The following is a 17,324-nucleotide window of genomic DNA, read 5'->3' as shown; positions in this document are numbered from 1 at the left end:
TTGCAACAATAAAGCGTTGTGAATCTGCGACATCTTTGTTAGACATCTCTTTCATGGCAAGAGCTGAAGAGGTTCATTGGTAGTTTACGTAGCTTTTAGAGCTGTCCACCTTATGGAACCCAGACAAAAATGATTAAATAATTATTAACTGATCAACAAAATATACAACAAAGAGTTTCCAAGGGCTTCTATGCAATGGACTAATGACGATATGATTGAACTATACATTAACAGACAAGTAGTCATCAGCATGGTGAAGAATGAGTGTCTGAGTTATCAGCATTCTTTATCAGTATTTCTGGTAGTAGAGTGAAAGAAATGAAGACGTCTTATTCCTACTTCTGCTCCTGATTCTCATCAGTCAAATAAATAAATAATTCAGGAAATTGATTATTAGCTTGTTTTCTGGAGTTGAATGTGAATATTGATATAAACCTCATGTCTGTGGAATAAGTACAGACAACTTGGCATAAAGATAAAATGACTTGTCTTATTGCCGTTGTGATGTTTCCAGTCAACATGTGCTGAGGAGTGAGATTCTGCATAGAAGTGCTGGCTGGACTGACAAACTGGAGTTTGTCAAGAAAACGACTGAATAAAGGCTCTTATATACTACTACGTGTCCGTTTCTCGGAGAGGTCTCAGCGGGAGACAAAGAGTCTTTTTGATTTTTACTTCTCCGTCAGTCTACGTCCGGGAAAAAATTCACCGCCAAACCCATAGGGGGCGCAACGGAAGACGAGCTCAGAGAAGCCTACCCCATTTGGGAAGAAGAAGTCCACGTGTCTCTGTTTACATGTTAGCTTGCGTCCCACACACTGAACCATGGCAACTAACAGAACTAAATAAAGTGACACCCAGCGGGTCAAAATGCTGATGTAATCGTTTCTTAGCGCAGCAGTTCCCCGGTCTTGTTTCCGAACTGTGTTGCTGATTCCACAGCTTGAATCTGCTTGAGGCTACATGTAGCTAGAAGCTACACGGACCTAGCTCCCCCCAGCTTCCACACACAGTCAGCAGGGACTCCCGGCACTAACTACTATCCAGTGTTTGCTTCTAACCTGACGGTATTATAGGAACAGTGTCATGATAGAAGTGGAATTAAAGTCGTGACGGCGGGTTCTTGCACTGTTACCACCGCAGTTAGCATGGTGGCTAGCCTAGCCCGCTAGCCTAGCCTGCTAGCGCCGTTTTGAAAGCTCGTTCTAACCATATGTGACCGTGCACACATGCCCTCAGTGCTCTAACGAGCCACCGTCAGCCGGACAACTCCGCTGGCTTAACACACACGTCACATTAATCGTAGAATCATAGTTGTGTTTGTGTTTGTTGCTACATGTAAACAGGAAGTTTGAGGTCCGGAAATACGGAAATGACGTCATACGGAAATGATGTCGTTCGCGGACCAATCACAGCCAAGAGCGGTCCGTCGGGTCTCCAACATGAAGACGGATAGTTAGAAAAATCAGACGTGTACGAAAAGCTGTCCGAAGCCCTCGGAGAGGACGTTTCACGACGGATAGGGCGGTCTTATCTGTCCGTAATAGAAAAAACGGAGAGGCATAAATTGGTGCCCTGCAATGTACACATTGCACACATTGCCCTGCAATGTGTGCAATGCCCTGCAATGTGTGTGTGTGTGTGTGTGCCATTCTGCAAACCTGCAAGAAGATGCGTCCTATGCCACTGAGCAGCTGCACTCTCTGGTGAGGTTCATATTGGATGATGGAGCTATAGGTCTCCACAGCCAAAACATAGTCCTGATGGAGAGAGAGGGAAAAGAAAGAAATGTAGACAGAAAGAGAAAAAGGAAAGATAGAGTGCAAGAGTAAGAAAGAAACAGATGGAAAAAAAACACCAAAATTAATGAAATAGTAGTAAGTAGCGGATTAGTTGAGGTGAGCCGAGGAAAGTAGAGTGTAGAGAGAGAGAGAGAGAGAGAGAGAGAGAGAGAGAGAGCATTAATCAAACATATGGAGTATTAGCGGGGCGATGTGACCCTTCTCCCACCTCCACACTGCACTGCTACTCATCGCTCACTTGGTGACTCGACTGCTGAGCCGGGCGACAGAGAGAGGTCAGAGAGGTGTAGGGGTGTGTGTGTGTGTGTGCAGAAAGATAAAGTGTGCACTAGGCTGGGACAAAGTACACAGAGTGTGTACATGTGCAGGTATGTGTGTATCATAGTGGGTATTTTACGTATTTTATGACTGCTTTGGCTCAGTTTTCACAACAGAACAGTTTCCAGAGAAACTCTTGATGAAATTATACAAAATTCAACCAGCATAAGAGGAGCTATCAAATTGCGAATTGCATATTTTCATATTCTATTTATTTATACCATTGACTATACTGTATAACTGTATATCTATTTGAGTCTGATTTTACACTAGAGTCAAATCCACATTCTTACAAACAACAAGATTACCTATGGCTTGTCTCTACATTGCTTCTGTGTGTTTATTAGAGAAACAGTGGTGTGACATATCATACCTTTAAAGCTAGAGCTAGGTTTTGTTTTAGCTCCTTATAGGATATAAATATGAATACGAATTTAAACAATATAAATCCCTTCAGAAGGTTTTGCTTGACAGTCAGCTGGGATATAAAGTACTTGTGATTTGAAGTAAATGTGCTACAACCTTTGGGATTTTTTTTGTTTGTTGAGTTTAGTGAATTGAAACCCGAAATTAAGCCAAAGCAATTGAAAAGTACTGGATTCACCAGTAGATGGCACTGTGGTTTCTCTCTCCAGTCTGATCCAAATACACTCTCCATCCTCCCTCTCTCTCCGTCTTGTTCTCTCTCTCACTGACCACAAATCCAATTAGTGGTCAGTCTGGGGGGATTTCACTGTGAATCCTCCACCAGGCTGGCATCAGAGATCTTTGAGGCTCCCTCTCACACACACAGACTCACACACAAACACGCATGCATTCAGGTAGACGTGAACAGAGGAACATATTCAATGCAACACACTGTGATACATAAAGCGTCCGCAAACACACACACACACACACACACACACACACACACACACACACACACACACACACACACACACACACACACACACACACACACACACACACACACACACACACACACACACACACACACACACACACACACACACACACACACACACACACACCTACCTTCATCAGCAGCAGACAGTTGGCCATGGAGTACATGACCCGGCTGAGGCGAGACTGCCACAGTTTAAGTGATGCTACAAACAGGTAGAGAAAAAGGAGAGAAGCAAAAAAACAGGGTGACTCTTCCTATTTTCACTTGTTTTGGGTGTCCCTGTAGTGTCACCCTTTTTCTCCCCCTCTCTGAAAGCCATCCCTCTTATCCCTCCATCCGCCCAGTGCACCTCCCGTCCCCCCATCCCCCCCTCCCCCTCCACAGCAGGGTTTATTTTAAGGCGAGCTGGTGAGGAAGACACTGCGGCACACTCTCACACGCTTTCCTCTTTTCCCTCAGACAGTGTGTGGTAGGGCTGGTGTGCAGGCCTATTAGCATTCATCGCCGCAGTCATGTGTGTGTGCGCTTGTGTGTTGGGGAGAGGAGCTAATCACTCAGTAGGGGTCTGATGTGTGAAGGGAAGGCCCTGCGCTTTATTGACTTGACTGTCGACTGTCTGCATGGGCAGGGAGAGGAGAGACAGAGGGCACAGCTATTACTCTACTGTTAGAGAGGGGGAGAAGTCGGCAGAACCGGCACATCATCGCTCTGCCAATTCTCGCAGTTACAATCGAGCAAGCATCTTGGTACATTTAGGTCAACTTTGCTAAGTGTCTTGTTGTTGTTGTTCACTGATGTGAATTAGTCACTTGTCACTTACAACAAAGTCAAATGAGTGGTCACGGGACTTGCAAACAAAGAGAGAGAGAGAGGACAAAAAAAGAGGAGAGGTGAGGAAGAGGAGAAAAAGATGTGAGGGAGAGGAAAAGGAAAAGAGGAAGAGAGGAGAAGGAGAGGAGAAGAGAAGAGGTGAAGAGGAGAGAAAGAGGTGAGGTGAAATGAGGTGAAGTGAGGTGAGGGAGAAAAAGAGGAAGAGCAATAGAGAGGGAGGGGAGAGAGAGAGAGAGAGAAAGAGAGGGGAGGAAGACGTGAGGAGAGAAGAGGAAGAAGATTGGAGGATAGGAAGAGGTGAGGTGCAGGAGAGGGAAAGAAAGAGGGAGTAAAAGAGGAAAAGAGAAAGCGAGAGAGAAAGAGAGGGAGAGCAAGAGGGGGAAGAAAGGAGATGGAGAGGAGAGAAGAGAAGAGAAGAGAAGAGAAGAGAAGAGAAGAGAAGAGAAGAGAAGAGAAGAGAAGAGAAGAGAAGAGAAGAGAAGAGAAGAGAAGAGAAGAGAAGAGAAGAGAAGAGAAGAGAAAAGGAGAAGAAGAGTTCTTTTAACATGGGGTTATGTGGAGGAGTGTCGACCCAAACCTGGTGAATTTTAGATGAAGGTGCCTATTTCCCCAGCACACTTGTGCAGATGTGAGTGGATTGGATAGAATTGATCTGTATTGATCTGCTCGGCGTGGAGGGCTGGAGAGACCGTTTGATATGCAGCGCGAGTAGCGGAGCAGTGAGGTGCTAAACACTTTTAGAGCACCGCATTGGTGTGTTTGTGGGGTTGAGAGTGTGTGTGTGTGTGTGTGTGTGTGTGTGCGTGTGTATGTGTGGACAAGGTATGCTGCAGTCCTGCACCAGGTGTGCCTCTGCCTCAGTGTGCGTGTGTCTGTATTACCCACTGGGGCCCATGACCTCACTCTCTTCCCACAGTGTGATGCAGTCTGGGAATGAGTCCAGATCTGTTGCCAAAAGTCCATATGAGTGAATGTGTGTGTGTGTTTGTGTGTGTACTCTTACCTTCCCTGTTCTCCGGTGTTAAGGTGATCATAGTTCCATCCTCAGCCAAGCCTTTCTCCAAGTTCTCTACAATCTGTTAATTGAGAAATTCAAACTTCAGAGAGAGGGGTGTTGCTTTACAGTGATTCCTGAAGGCTTTTTATGTGTGTATTAGAATATGCATATTCAATAACTCTAAAATCCAACCGTATTTGGCTGTTTATACAGGTGGGCTTAAGGATTAGGATGGCTAATGTGCTTTTCTGTGGGTGTGTAGTTTTATTGTGCGAGCGCTACAGAGCATGCATATCTTTATGTTCATCCAGAGGCTGTGTTGGTGTATGTGTGGATACTTACGGCAAGGCAGACGGTTTTGAGAGTGTGCAGGCGGTCCAGAGCCTCCTGGGGCTTGGCCAGGTACTGGGGAAGCTCAGCGTGCAACAGCCGCATGGAGAACGGCAGCATGGAGCCTGCACGGGGAGGAAGGGAGGGAGATGAAGAGGAAAACAGGAGACAGAGGGAGGGAAATGTGTGAGGGGAAAAAGGGGGAAATAAGAAACAGGGTGGGATGAGGACATAGCGGGAGGAAGAGAGAGGGAAAAGAGAGGGAAGGCGAGGGAGAGAGCCAGAAAGACACAGAGCACAAGATGAGAATATAAACCCATCCACCCACACACAGACTGCACACAGCCCTGGAGGCAGGAACCTACAGATGGCATTGAGCTACGTATGGCTGCTTATTAAACCCTCTCATCTCTCTCTCTGGGTGTGCTGCACAGCTCCATCACTCATCTCTCTGCCTCATCCCTCTGTCTCTAGCTGCCTCCACATCATTCACACTGCCTCACTTGCACGCGCGCACATGCGCACGCACGCATAAGCCCTAACTTGAGGAAGAGCCTATATTCAGGTGAGTCCCCAGGCTTTGATCAGGGTCTCTTTGATACTGTCTGATCCAGTCTATGTATCTCTATTTCTATCTCTGGCGTCTATCTGCTTGTGCTTTCTATCTTCCCATCGTCAGAATACACATCCTTTTCCCCATTAACCTGTTGTCTGTATGACTGCCCTCTGTTGCATTGTTATATCTTCATACTGATGGGACAGCACTCTTCTGTATTAGCAAGTCTCATCAGATAACATTTTCTATTTTTTAAATATCTGTTAGAATTTAATGTTTGTAACAAAGAAGGAAAACAACCCATGAAACCACAACCTTCTACACAAATTAACAAAGTACCTTGTTTTTAACTAGTTGTGGGGTTTACTTGGCATTGGTGTGATGGTGTTTATTGAATTTATTGCTCGTCTCTTTTAACGCAGACTGCACATTTATGCCCTGAAGCATACGGGTGATTAGATTCACCAGGACTGCAGGGCCTGATCACATCAGCATTATTGGGACATTTTTGAGGAACATAGATTGAATTGCTAGATTTACTTTAATTCGTGTCTAGGACCAATAGCACTAAATTAAACAGACCATGACTATAAGTATAGGATGGAGAAAGCTGTCGGATTAGCTCATTTATAATTATTATTATTTTAAAATTTTATGTAACTTTCATCTGTTGGCCTTGTACTCATATATTTATTTTATTTATTAAATATAGTCTGAAGGATCTCTGGGACAGTCCACTGAGCTGTTCTTTTCAAAAATGGACTCTTTCAAAGACTTAACTGACCAAAACCTGGGAAACCGACCTCCCCAAAGAGAAGCAGTTGCAGCCATTGCATTAAAAAGTTAGAGTGATATACTGTGTGTATTGAGAAGTATAGAAGGTCTATGGTCCTCCAGGGATGTTATAAAAACTGAAACTGCCCTTTATGGGAAAAAGGTTCCACACCTGTGATTTAGACCTCAACATGAGTGGACATTTTAGTCCGTAGCTTTTTTGCTAGGTGACCGCTGTAATGGCGGGACAAGCTGGTGACACAATAGGAAGACCAGACGTCTCATTTCATACGGCCACCACCAGTACAGGTCCTCTGCAGGATGCAGCCACTGAATTTGAGACACAGCTATAGATGACTTTGGTGAGAACCATTGAATGTTAAACTAAACAGGGGACCTTTAGATTAAATTTGAGACATTTAAATATTCTTACACGGATCATCTCCTATTAATGAATTTTCCTGGTCTTTTTGTTTGACATTAAACCCCTTGACTCTGATTTATTAGAGTGCAAAAGGTGCAATATTATTTAGACTAGCTGTTGAATAAAGACAGACCTTTTCTGAAGGAAGCTGGGAATGTTATTTTTTGACTGTTAGCACATTTTCAAGAAAACCCATGCGTGACTTTTTCAGTGATCTAAATATGAAAGGAATTTGACATGAAAATAAAGATAGAGCTAAAAAAAGACCATGATTGAAAAATACTTAGGGATGTGGTAAATTCTTCTTTTTAACCAAATCAGAGCCAACTTTTGATTTTGCACACAAATTAGTAACCAAAAAACAGAGAGAGCCGTAGACAAGCACATGCCTCTTATGGGAGTCATGACTTGGGCCAGAGAAATGTTGCAACTTCTAACACCAGGCTACACAACTCGTGCCAGTATGTCTGCGAGCACCTAGCAGGGCACAAAGCATTTAATATTGAGCAATGGATAGTCAATCGGTGCTCTCTTTAGAAGGCTGTGCAGTGTAGTGTAGTAGAGTGTGTGTTCAAGTGTGTGTGCGCAGCTGAGTTTCTGCCTCTGCCTTCACTGTAGTAGCCCAAGGGGCAAAGCAGATCCAAAGTAATGGGAATACATTAGAGAGCAATTCATGCAGTCTAAAAAGAGGAAAAACAAAACCAAGGAACTGCTGGAGACAAGTGGAGTTGTTGGAGCTTCTTGACGATACAGTCTTATATCAAGCTCCTGGCAGAAACTTTCCTCTGAATATTTAATAGGATAGCGGTGGTATGCTTGTGTATCTTTAAAAAAAAAAATGTGGGTAACATGCAAAATCCTTTTGGAGACCAGGCTAATAACACATTCCAAATTCACATATGAAGAGCTTCAGAGCAGCTTTTCAGTACTATCGTGAACAGCACAATTCAACATTCAGTCTGGTCCCAATGAGAATTCACAGAGCAGATTATGGAGAGTGCAACATGAAAAGAGATATGAAACAATGTGTGATTTTTACAAAGCAAGTCTCTCTCTCTCTATAAGAGCTTCTGTGATCAAAATTAAAAGTGCTCCTCCTACATAAAGGTCAATAATAATAAGCAAAAATAGGATGACGGTGATTTTTGTGCAAGTGGAGTATGTGTGTGTGTGTTTGTGTTTGCATGCACATACCTCTTCTCCCAGGGTAAACAGTGGGATAGTACTCATAGTAGAGGTCTGGATGATCAAGGTTGCCGAAGGGTTCAAACTCCAGCTCAGCGTTTTGGAAGAGGTTCAGCTTGGTGAGAAGAGCCAGCCGCACAAACCAGAGCTGCAACACACACAGAAACACAACTCTCAGTATTGGTAAAATTTGGAAAACATAACTCATGTGTAACGAATACAAAAAGAAAAGATAAAAAAACAGATACTTAATCCTGTTTGGTCACAGTTGGTCTGCCCTCTACTTATGCCATTTGACTATAATGTCGATAATAAATTAGAAACAAGATTGTAATTTTCAAATTATGACATTTGCCCTCAAACTTTAAACATTATTCACTCAACTTGGTGAAAAATATTCCATTACTTGCTGCAATTATTTGATAAAGTACCAGGACTTCTATATTATGTAATATCATTTTTATCTATGATGTAAAATATTCATTTTCTCATCTATAAAATGTGGGGAATGACATTATGAGAAACAGAAAGAAACTGCTTTTTTGTTCCACTGTTGAAATGAATAAAAAGAAAGGATGAGCGACCAGTCAATTACAACATAAAGTCCCTGAGGTTTACAGTGTGTTCTAAAAGGTAAACATAAGAATTACCAAAAGGAATACCTTTGCCGTGAAGCATATTGAGATTAGGTTATGTTTTTTTTGGCATTATTTCTACAGTTTGGGCGAGTACATTTAAAAACGCAGGTAAGGAGGACCAAAAAAAAACCTGCGATATATAGCAAGTCCCAACATGGTGGATTAATTGGCAGTCTCAGGGAGAGCCTACTGCATGGATGGCTTATTCAGCAATTCATCTTCTGGATAAAACACCATCAACAAGAATAAAACTGTTCTTACAGCAACACTGATAGAATGGGCAAGTGTTTCAGACAAAGAGAAGTTAAGCTCATAGGACTTTTAACTATCGCTAACAATTATCAGCACACTTTGATTTTTTATAAAGTGGTTTAAGTTTATTTAGCTCTCATTAGCCTTTGTGTTGTTATAGTGTCAATTCTTCCTGGGCTAATCACTTCATTGTTGTCAAAGAGTTGATAAATCTTCTTCACTGGTATTTCATTAGGCCTTCCAGAGACATCTGGCATCCCAGGTGTGCCCCCTCTGCTTCCAACCCCTTCCTATAGATCTCCTTTGAGCCCAGAACTGGTCAGTCATAGTCAGTTGCTGTTATACTTGATCGTCTCTGACAAAGACCTGGTGGTTTGCCATTGGGCCCAAACTCAAAACTCTCATCTCTTTCCGGTGATTTATTTGACCACAAAACATCTGCAAGTCATCTCCAACCGACTCTTCAACCTTGCTGTCCTGCTCGATTCCTTCCTCATAGTTGGAAGCATTGGGGATTGAGAATGCATAGTAAGAGTTCCCCTACATTCCCACCTTTGCCATTCAGATCCCATCTCTGACATGGTTAATCCCAGCAGGGCAGTTCTGAAACTTTGCCGACCAATCCAGACAAAAATGATTATGGTCTGGACTATGTCAGCCCTTCAGGACAGCATTGAAAGCACTGATTGGAATGCTGCCTCTTTGATTCAGATCAGTTCAAAGAGGCAACTTCCTGTGGGGACTGTATCGATCTAGAAGCATACACAGAAACTGTGACAGTCTACATCAATACGTGTGTGTGATGATGTCACAGTCACTAAAACCATCACCTTGAGGGCAAACCAGAAGCCATGGCTGACAGCTGAGGTTCGGTCAAAGATGTTTCTTTCAGATCTGGTAGATGATAAAATGATAGAATCAACTTCCACTATATACTGAGAACACACAGCACTTGTGGACATCAGAGCCATGACGGACTACAAAGCCCTCCCACAGACTTTGGCTACTGAAGCCACCCTTTGAGATGTACAGTAATTAATAACTTCTAAATGGGATTTTACAGGTTGATCAATGTGCAGGGGATGATGACCAGGCTCTGCATGTGACTACAGACAATGTGAGGAGGACACTTTCCAGGCTCAATCTTCACAAATCAGCGAAACCAAATAGAATGGTTCATTCAATTATGAACTGGCTGGACAGTTGGAGATTGTCCTCAGAGACATCTTCAACATCTTGCGGCCCAAGCAGTCATCCCCCCATGCTTCAAGTAAGCCACCACCATCATCCAAGTCCCTAAGAAGTCTTCTGTGTATTGCCTGACTGTTTACCACCTTGTGGCACCCTCATATGAAGTGCTTCGAGAGGCTGGCCCTGCAGTCTTTCAATTTCACTTGACCTCCTCCAGTTTGCTTATCACTCCAACTACTCCACTGAGGATGAGCACATATCTGCCCTCCACCCAGCCCTGTCCCTATAACATTTGATGAAGTTAATCCAATTGGGCCTCATCACCTCCCTCTGAACCTAGGTCCAGGACTTCCTCACTGGTGGTCCAAAGAAAAATCTAATTGGCAGCTACACCTCCTTAGCGTCCACACTGAGCGTCGGCACTCCCCAGAGCTGTGTACTCAGCCCACTCTGAACACTCAGCTGCTGAAGTATGACTGCACTGCTTCATCCAGCAACAAGTGCATCATTAAGGTTTCTAACGACACAACAGTGGTGGCCCTTATCAGCAATAATTATAAAATAGCTTACAGAAATGAGATGGACCTACCGGCAGAGTGGTGAAACAACTTTGTCATAGAAATAAAGGAAAATAAAGGCATTTATCAACGACCTAAAAAACAAACAAAAAAAGCATGATGACCACATACAGCTGACCATAAATGTGGAGAGGTTCCAATTATGATAAATCACAAAAGAACTCTATGGCAACCACTTGCCCCAGAGAAGCAGAAACCTTAATATCAAGTATGTGTATGTGCATGGGAAAAGAGCGGGAGAGGGAGAAAGAAAACATTGAACTGGGCAGATCAATGTTTTCCCCACAGCCCTACCATAAATTTGACTAATTTCACATAGTAAAAAATGTCATTAGCAACATGTTGTTGACAATATTGATATTGTGGTGGACGTCCACAAGTAAACAACCAACAATAAATGTGCACATCCTGTATTTTATTATACATTAATTATGAAGTTGTAACAGGCCAGGGGACATCGGTTAAGTAGATTATCTTTCATCATGGCCTGGACATATGCACGTACTCATTGTTAAAAGAAAAAGTGATGTGGCCATATTGGGCCGAGTCCACCTCTGAATGTGGTGTAAGTGATCGGATCTCAATGTGTCTTGGGTGTATTCGCATTTGTTCTGAAAGCTGTCTATTTGTAATCGGATCACCAAAGATGCGAAATGGGAAATTTCAGGCAGGGCCAACAGCAGGCGGACTGCCTGAAACACAGAACAATGGACGGATGAAGAGAAAGCAACTGTCATTTCACCTGCAGTGAGTCGGTGGTGTGGGAGGTTGGCTGGCCGGCCTTCCCGTATCCCTGACCATGAGCTGTCAGCAGCCGGCCCGTCAGATCCACCGCAGCACGCCAGTTTTTACTAGTCTGCAGGGGAGAAGAGAAACAATACATCTGAAACACACACCATGACTGACTGATGGAAGCATGCAAGAAGAAATAGGGCTTAAATACATCAATGTTTTCGTTGTGTTTACAAAGCCCCAAAAAGTTTACATCACAAACAACGTATACATTTAGTATCAAGGACCTTGTTTCAAGTGCGCTTATCAAACCAGTTGCTGTGTTTTTCATAATGATGGACATATGTAATTTGTTTATAAAAAAAAAACCAACTTGATCTTATTTTCATGGTATTTCAATCAGGAATGAAAACATTGCATTAATCAAAGCTTTGCTTGGTGTCCAACGTGTTCAAGAGTCCAAAACGCTTAGATATTTACTTTACTATGATATGAAGTGGAGAAGAGCAGAGAAAACCTCACATGTAGCCAAATAATATTTATCGTTCCAGCTGTATAAATTACTTAAAATTATTGAATATTTATAATAAATTGAGTTATTGTTCCATGTGAGAGCGTCAGCTCCAGATATTAAAGTGTTCAATGAAGAAAAAAGACAATAAGTATGCGGTGGTCGATGTTGATATGTGTGCAAAGTGCCATCAAATCACACACACACACTGTCACAGGTAAATTTTAAGCACATAACTCAGAGACTGTTGCAGAACTCTTAACATTTCATTAATTTCTTTGAGACTTATCCTAACCCTAAAGTGAGAAGAGTCATCAAGATAGTTTTCACAACAACCCGACTATGACCTCTCTTTCTCCCCCCAACCTTTAAAATGGACAAAGAAATCAACCTTTTCACAATTGGTTTCACAGCTTTTGTCTGCAGTTGCACAAATGGTCCCCAATTGACTGCTCTTTAGTTAAAAATGTGTCCCCAAAGTTAGCCTGTAACAGAAGATCCGCAAACTCCACACACACACACACACACACACACATATATTAGCAGCATCTGCTTCCACAGGAGGAGGTACACTAGGCAAGAGGGGGGCAGAGGTGGGAGAGGGGTGTAGAGTCACCCCACCCCATCAACACACATGACAAGGTCGGTATGCCGATCGGGTCTGAAGTGCAGTGCCATTCATCACAGCCAGGGAGGTAATTAGGAGAGAGAGGAGGAGGGAGAGAGAGGGATACTTTGCATAGTTGTAACACAAAACTCATCACCCATCTCTCTCTAAGTTGTTGCTGTCCTCTCTTCCAGTCATCCTGTTTCCTTCCCTTTGCTTTTGTCTCCTCCTCAGGGTTCTCCCATACGTTTCTCTCCCTCCATCAAGATGCTTCCTCCCCTCTTTCCCTACATCTCTCTGTTCTGCCTCTCTTCTCTTTCTGCTGTCATTGCTTCCTCCTCTATTGCTGCTTCCTGCTCTCCCCCCCCTCCTCTGCTCTCCTCCCCTGCCAGGTGCCAGTGGCTGCGCTGCCTCTGAATCTTCATTACGGGGGGAAATGAAGCTGAAAACGAGGAGGCAGCCTGGATGGCCAAAAGCAGCTGCAGTCACTCACACACACACATATCCTACAGTACTCTACAGTAGATCGCTGCACTGCCACAGGGCACAGGAAGATAGGTGTGCAAGTGTGTGTTTCTAAGTGTCTATGCTGGGATACAGGGTAAGAAGGAAATGAGAACAGCCATGAAGTACAGCAGGCACATGCTCTCACACTCACGCAGACACAGACAAACACACACACACAACAAGGGATAAAGAGATTCAACAGAGAATAAGCAGCATATGGTTGAAAAAAATTAAATCTAGCCCACATGTAGTGAAAGAGTGCAGAAGTCAAAGTTGGCCATAGTGGTAGGAAGAACAAAAAAGTAGAAACTCTGGGCCAAAAGAGTTGGAAGGAGAAAAAAGGAGCAGTGGGTAGCAGAGCAGAGAGAAGGAGATGAGGGGAAGAGAGCTGAGAGCCAAGGGAGCTGCAGAGAGGCACCACGAGGAGCCAAAGTGAACCCCCCCCCCCCCCCGACAGGGCTGGAGAAGTGAGCTTCAGCTCAGCCTTTATGTAACATTGCAGCATTGCTGCTATACATGGCTCTATAGAGATGTTATCTCTCACCAGGTCTTTTATCAAATCAGCAAACCAAACACTAGATGTCCGCAGTAATAAATGATCAATGAAATGAATAGACAGCAGACGGTCTAAGTGGCTCAAGTGGTGATCGTCTATGACCTGAAGTTCAATTAGATAGTGTCTTCATGTGCCCTTGAATGGGATAATGAAGGATGTCTCGGCTCAAGTGTCATCTCAGCTGATGAAAAGGAGAAAGAACAATTAACAACTGGACGGTGGTCAAGATGCATCTAACATTTAGGAATATACAGGGTAATGTCTCCAGCTGTCAGACAACATTAAACTGACCGAAATTCATATTTTGTCTTTTTAATTTCTATTCACATTTTTCCACAGGTACAGTGGGGCCTGCTTGAGACATGCACTGTGGTCCTAGTATTTCCAGCCACATGAAAAACCATGCAAGGCCAACCAGTGAAGAACCTCTGCTTCAAACCAAACATTGTCTTGTGCTATAATGATTGGGGTGGCTAGAGACAAAGCAGCAGTTTTAAAATGCTTCATTTGTCAAGGTTACATGTTTGTGACTTTTTAGTTTCATGGCTAGGTTTGTACTTTATCAACCTCACTGTTTATTGGTAATTTCAAGGAAACCACAGAGAGGCTTTTGAGAGACTTCAATTAATAGTATATGTTAATAAACAGTAAATGTGGGGAGACCAGACCAAATTGTCCCACGTCAGCCCTGACCAGTAGGGGCCAATCCATCTTTGTAGAGTTATTTCATTGTTTAAGTGATAATTTTGACATGCTGCTGGTGCAAGAGACAAAATCAGAGGATCAGAAAGTGGAACAATTCCTCCTCTGAGCCCCAAAGTTATGCATAACATGTCCTGCCAATCCATCCAATAGATATTATAGATATAGATAGAACTTATTCCACGTTTAAAAGTGCTTTATGAAAGCTTGCCATGAATCCCGTCCTGCATCCACAGTGCACGTTATTCCCCGGTTTGAATGATTTTAATTAACACGGAATGCAAGTGGTAGGAGAATAAAAAAATTGAAAAAACAATAGGCCGATGGTGATTAATAATTAAGCTCAGCTAAGTGACTCTGCAATAAGGCATAATCAAATCTCCCCAAATCAAATGAGGGGGAATTACTGTGATGATTTATTGCCAGTGAAATTAAATGAGGAATTGAGTATGGAGGCTTAGTGAAAGAAGTGTGTGTTGGAATTATGTAGGCATGTCTATAGTGCAGCAGTGGGGAAGAGCCATTTTCATTTGTTTGTATTTGGTGGGTAGTAGACTCAACTTTTTTGACATCAGACAAAAGACAAAAGGAAGAAGATAAATAATGCAGGAGAAATTGTATCCGTCCTTACTGAGTGTCACACCAGAGCTAAAAAGAGTTGTTAAAGTGATAGTTGACCCAAACAAATTCACTCATTTTCTACTCACCACTATGACGATGAAGATTGGATAACACCACAGGAGCAGTATGGGGGCATTTTCAGTTTTTTACTTTGAAGACAACATTTACTTCAATTGTATCTGATTTGGCTGCAACGTTGTTTTCCCCTGTTTTGTCACTCAAACACTTCACCTACCCCTCCATCGGCATAGTGGTAAGTAGAAAATGAGTGGATTTTCATTTTTGGGTGAACTATCCCTTTAAGCTTAGAACTCAAATGAAAAGCCAGTATCTCTCATCAGGAATATTCAGCCATAAACAGATGAAATGTAAAGAGAGGACATGCAGGAAGTACATTCATCACTAAAGAACAACATTTCATTGATTGTTATTAAAAGGCTTTACTTCAATAGTATTACAATGCTTCACACACACACTCCTACACACTCACACCCACCCACGCAAATGTGTGCATGGAACGTGTTCAAAAAATAAAATCCATTATCTCTCTCTCACACACAAACACATAGATAATTAGTCTTGTCATACTTTTAAAAGGGGTGAGGATTTTTAATTGTGTGGAAGATCGCAAGTTCAGTGCACCTATCGTGAGTTTGAAAAAAGAAAAACCTGCACAACAAAGCTTGATGAACAAACGAACGCCCACTTGTTCTCTCTCAAGACCCGAAGCCTCCAGGCGAATCAGACTTAAAAAGGCTGGCGCACACCAGCTTTAGTTAATACAGGGATCTCCAGTACTACTTCAATTAAGACCTGACATTTTGAATTACAAAGAGAATGTGGGAAAAATATTAGCAATATGCAAAAGTGCGCACCAGTCGGTGAAAAACCTTAACTTTGATGCCTCTGCAGTTCGCCTACAAACACCAGAGGACAGAATGTCCCCCTCAAGCTTCAGGACTATCTGCCTGGCTGCTGTACTGATATGAACTTAGCAAAGCAGCCATTTCCTTTCCCACAGGCGATCGCTGGACTCTTCAAACACTATCACTGAGAGACGTTGAGATACAAACCAGCATAATATATTATGTGAAAACACCATTGTAGCTCTTGGCTTATAAGAGAACTCCACATAACACTCCCTAAGATGGTTCAACTCAGCTTCCAAGTTCTAAGTGATGCTCCACTGGGTAATATCAACCAATGATTGACTAGTGGGCATCTGGATAGCTTTTGATGGTTTGGTTGTCAACAATAACAGCATGTCCCATTTCCTGTTTCCTCTGAGATGGCAGCTTAAGACAGCATTCAAGATAAGTTCCGTTTCAGGCCTGAGTCACAATCAATGAATCACAAAGTACAACGAACACACAGTAAGTTTTCCCAGTATCACAAGAGCTAAAGTAGATGCTGACAGATTTTGGAAAGACACTGAATGGCCAGCAACACTGTACTTAAAAAAGGCATTGCTGAGATCTGGAAATACAATGAAACACGAACTGTTGGACAGTGATGAAGATGAGTTTTCCGAACACATCTGAATGTAGAAGTGTTAATACTTGTCCATGAGGTGATTTGGAAAAGATGGAAATGGAGACAATGGCAATTCTTTTGTAAAAAAAAATTTAAAGCGACAGCATTTGTAAAAAAAAGATTGAGAGGAAATTTCAGAGTATGCATAACTTATCACCCCCTTTTGGCAGTGAAACAAAATGTTTGGATGCAGTACTCAATTCAGACATCAGAGAGGTGGGGTAAGTTACAAAATTACCATTTGAGACGCACTTTGATTGAAGTGAAGAGGTTGTATTAAGACAAAACATAAAAAAAATCAGCCAAATTATCCAAGTTTTGCTCATAACCTGAACGAGGAGTTACGAGAAATTAACCATTAGCCATAGCTTTAACTTCCGCTAGAAGCCGTTCCTGTTTATCACACTACTAGTGAAAAACACTTGACGCATGGGTCTCGAATTTTGATACCCAGCAGAGGATTTGTTAATATTTACCGGGGGGATTGGTCACTTTCTCTCATGAGGGGGTGGGGGGTTGGTTGAAACGGAATGACAGATTTTACGGGTTATCAAGGGGAATAGCATTTTTCGTAATTTTGGTTCAAAAGGGGGAATCACTCGTCCACTTACATCATCAACTGTCTAAGTGCCTATATCAGTAGGTTGGTACACTTCGTTACAGTAACATTTTTAGACATTCATGGTGCACAAACTTTTGTGAATCTCTGACTTTTACTTTAGTGTGACCAGAAACTTTACATTTATGGTTTTAAATAAAATGCCCTGGC

The 17,324-nt window shown here is 42.6% G+C and overlaps 1 protein-coding gene across 1 annotated transcript in view; it reads right to left on the bottom strand.

Moving 5' to 3' along the window:
• Window positions 1-17,324, bottom strand: part of trappc12 (trafficking protein particle complex subunit 12) — a 31,699-nt gene that overhangs the window by 4,465 nt on the left and 9,910 nt on the right. Inside the window, exons 4-9 of the mRNA XM_061083461.1 lie at window positions 11,529-11,642; window positions 8,137-8,275; window positions 5,201-5,313; window positions 4,865-4,937; window positions 3,159-3,232; window positions 1,662-1,760 (exon numbers count right to left, since the gene is read on the bottom strand). Coding sequence (XP_060939444.1) covers window positions 1,662-1,760; window positions 3,159-3,232; window positions 4,865-4,937; window positions 5,201-5,313; window positions 8,137-8,275; window positions 11,529-11,642 — 612 coding nt within the window. The remainder of the gene's footprint in view (window positions 1-1,661; window positions 1,761-3,158; window positions 3,233-4,864; window positions 4,938-5,200; window positions 5,314-8,136; window positions 8,276-11,528; window positions 11,643-17,324) is intronic.

The sequence above is a fragment of the Limanda limanda genome, chromosome 12, assembly GCF_963576545.1.
Source record: "Limanda limanda chromosome 12, fLimLim1.1, whole genome shotgun sequence".
NCBI lineage: Eukaryota > Metazoa > Chordata > Actinopteri > Pleuronectiformes > Pleuronectidae > Limanda > Limanda limanda.
The sequence above is the reverse complement of the archived record's forward strand: the minus strand, read 5'-3'. Positions and strand labels throughout refer to the sequence as shown.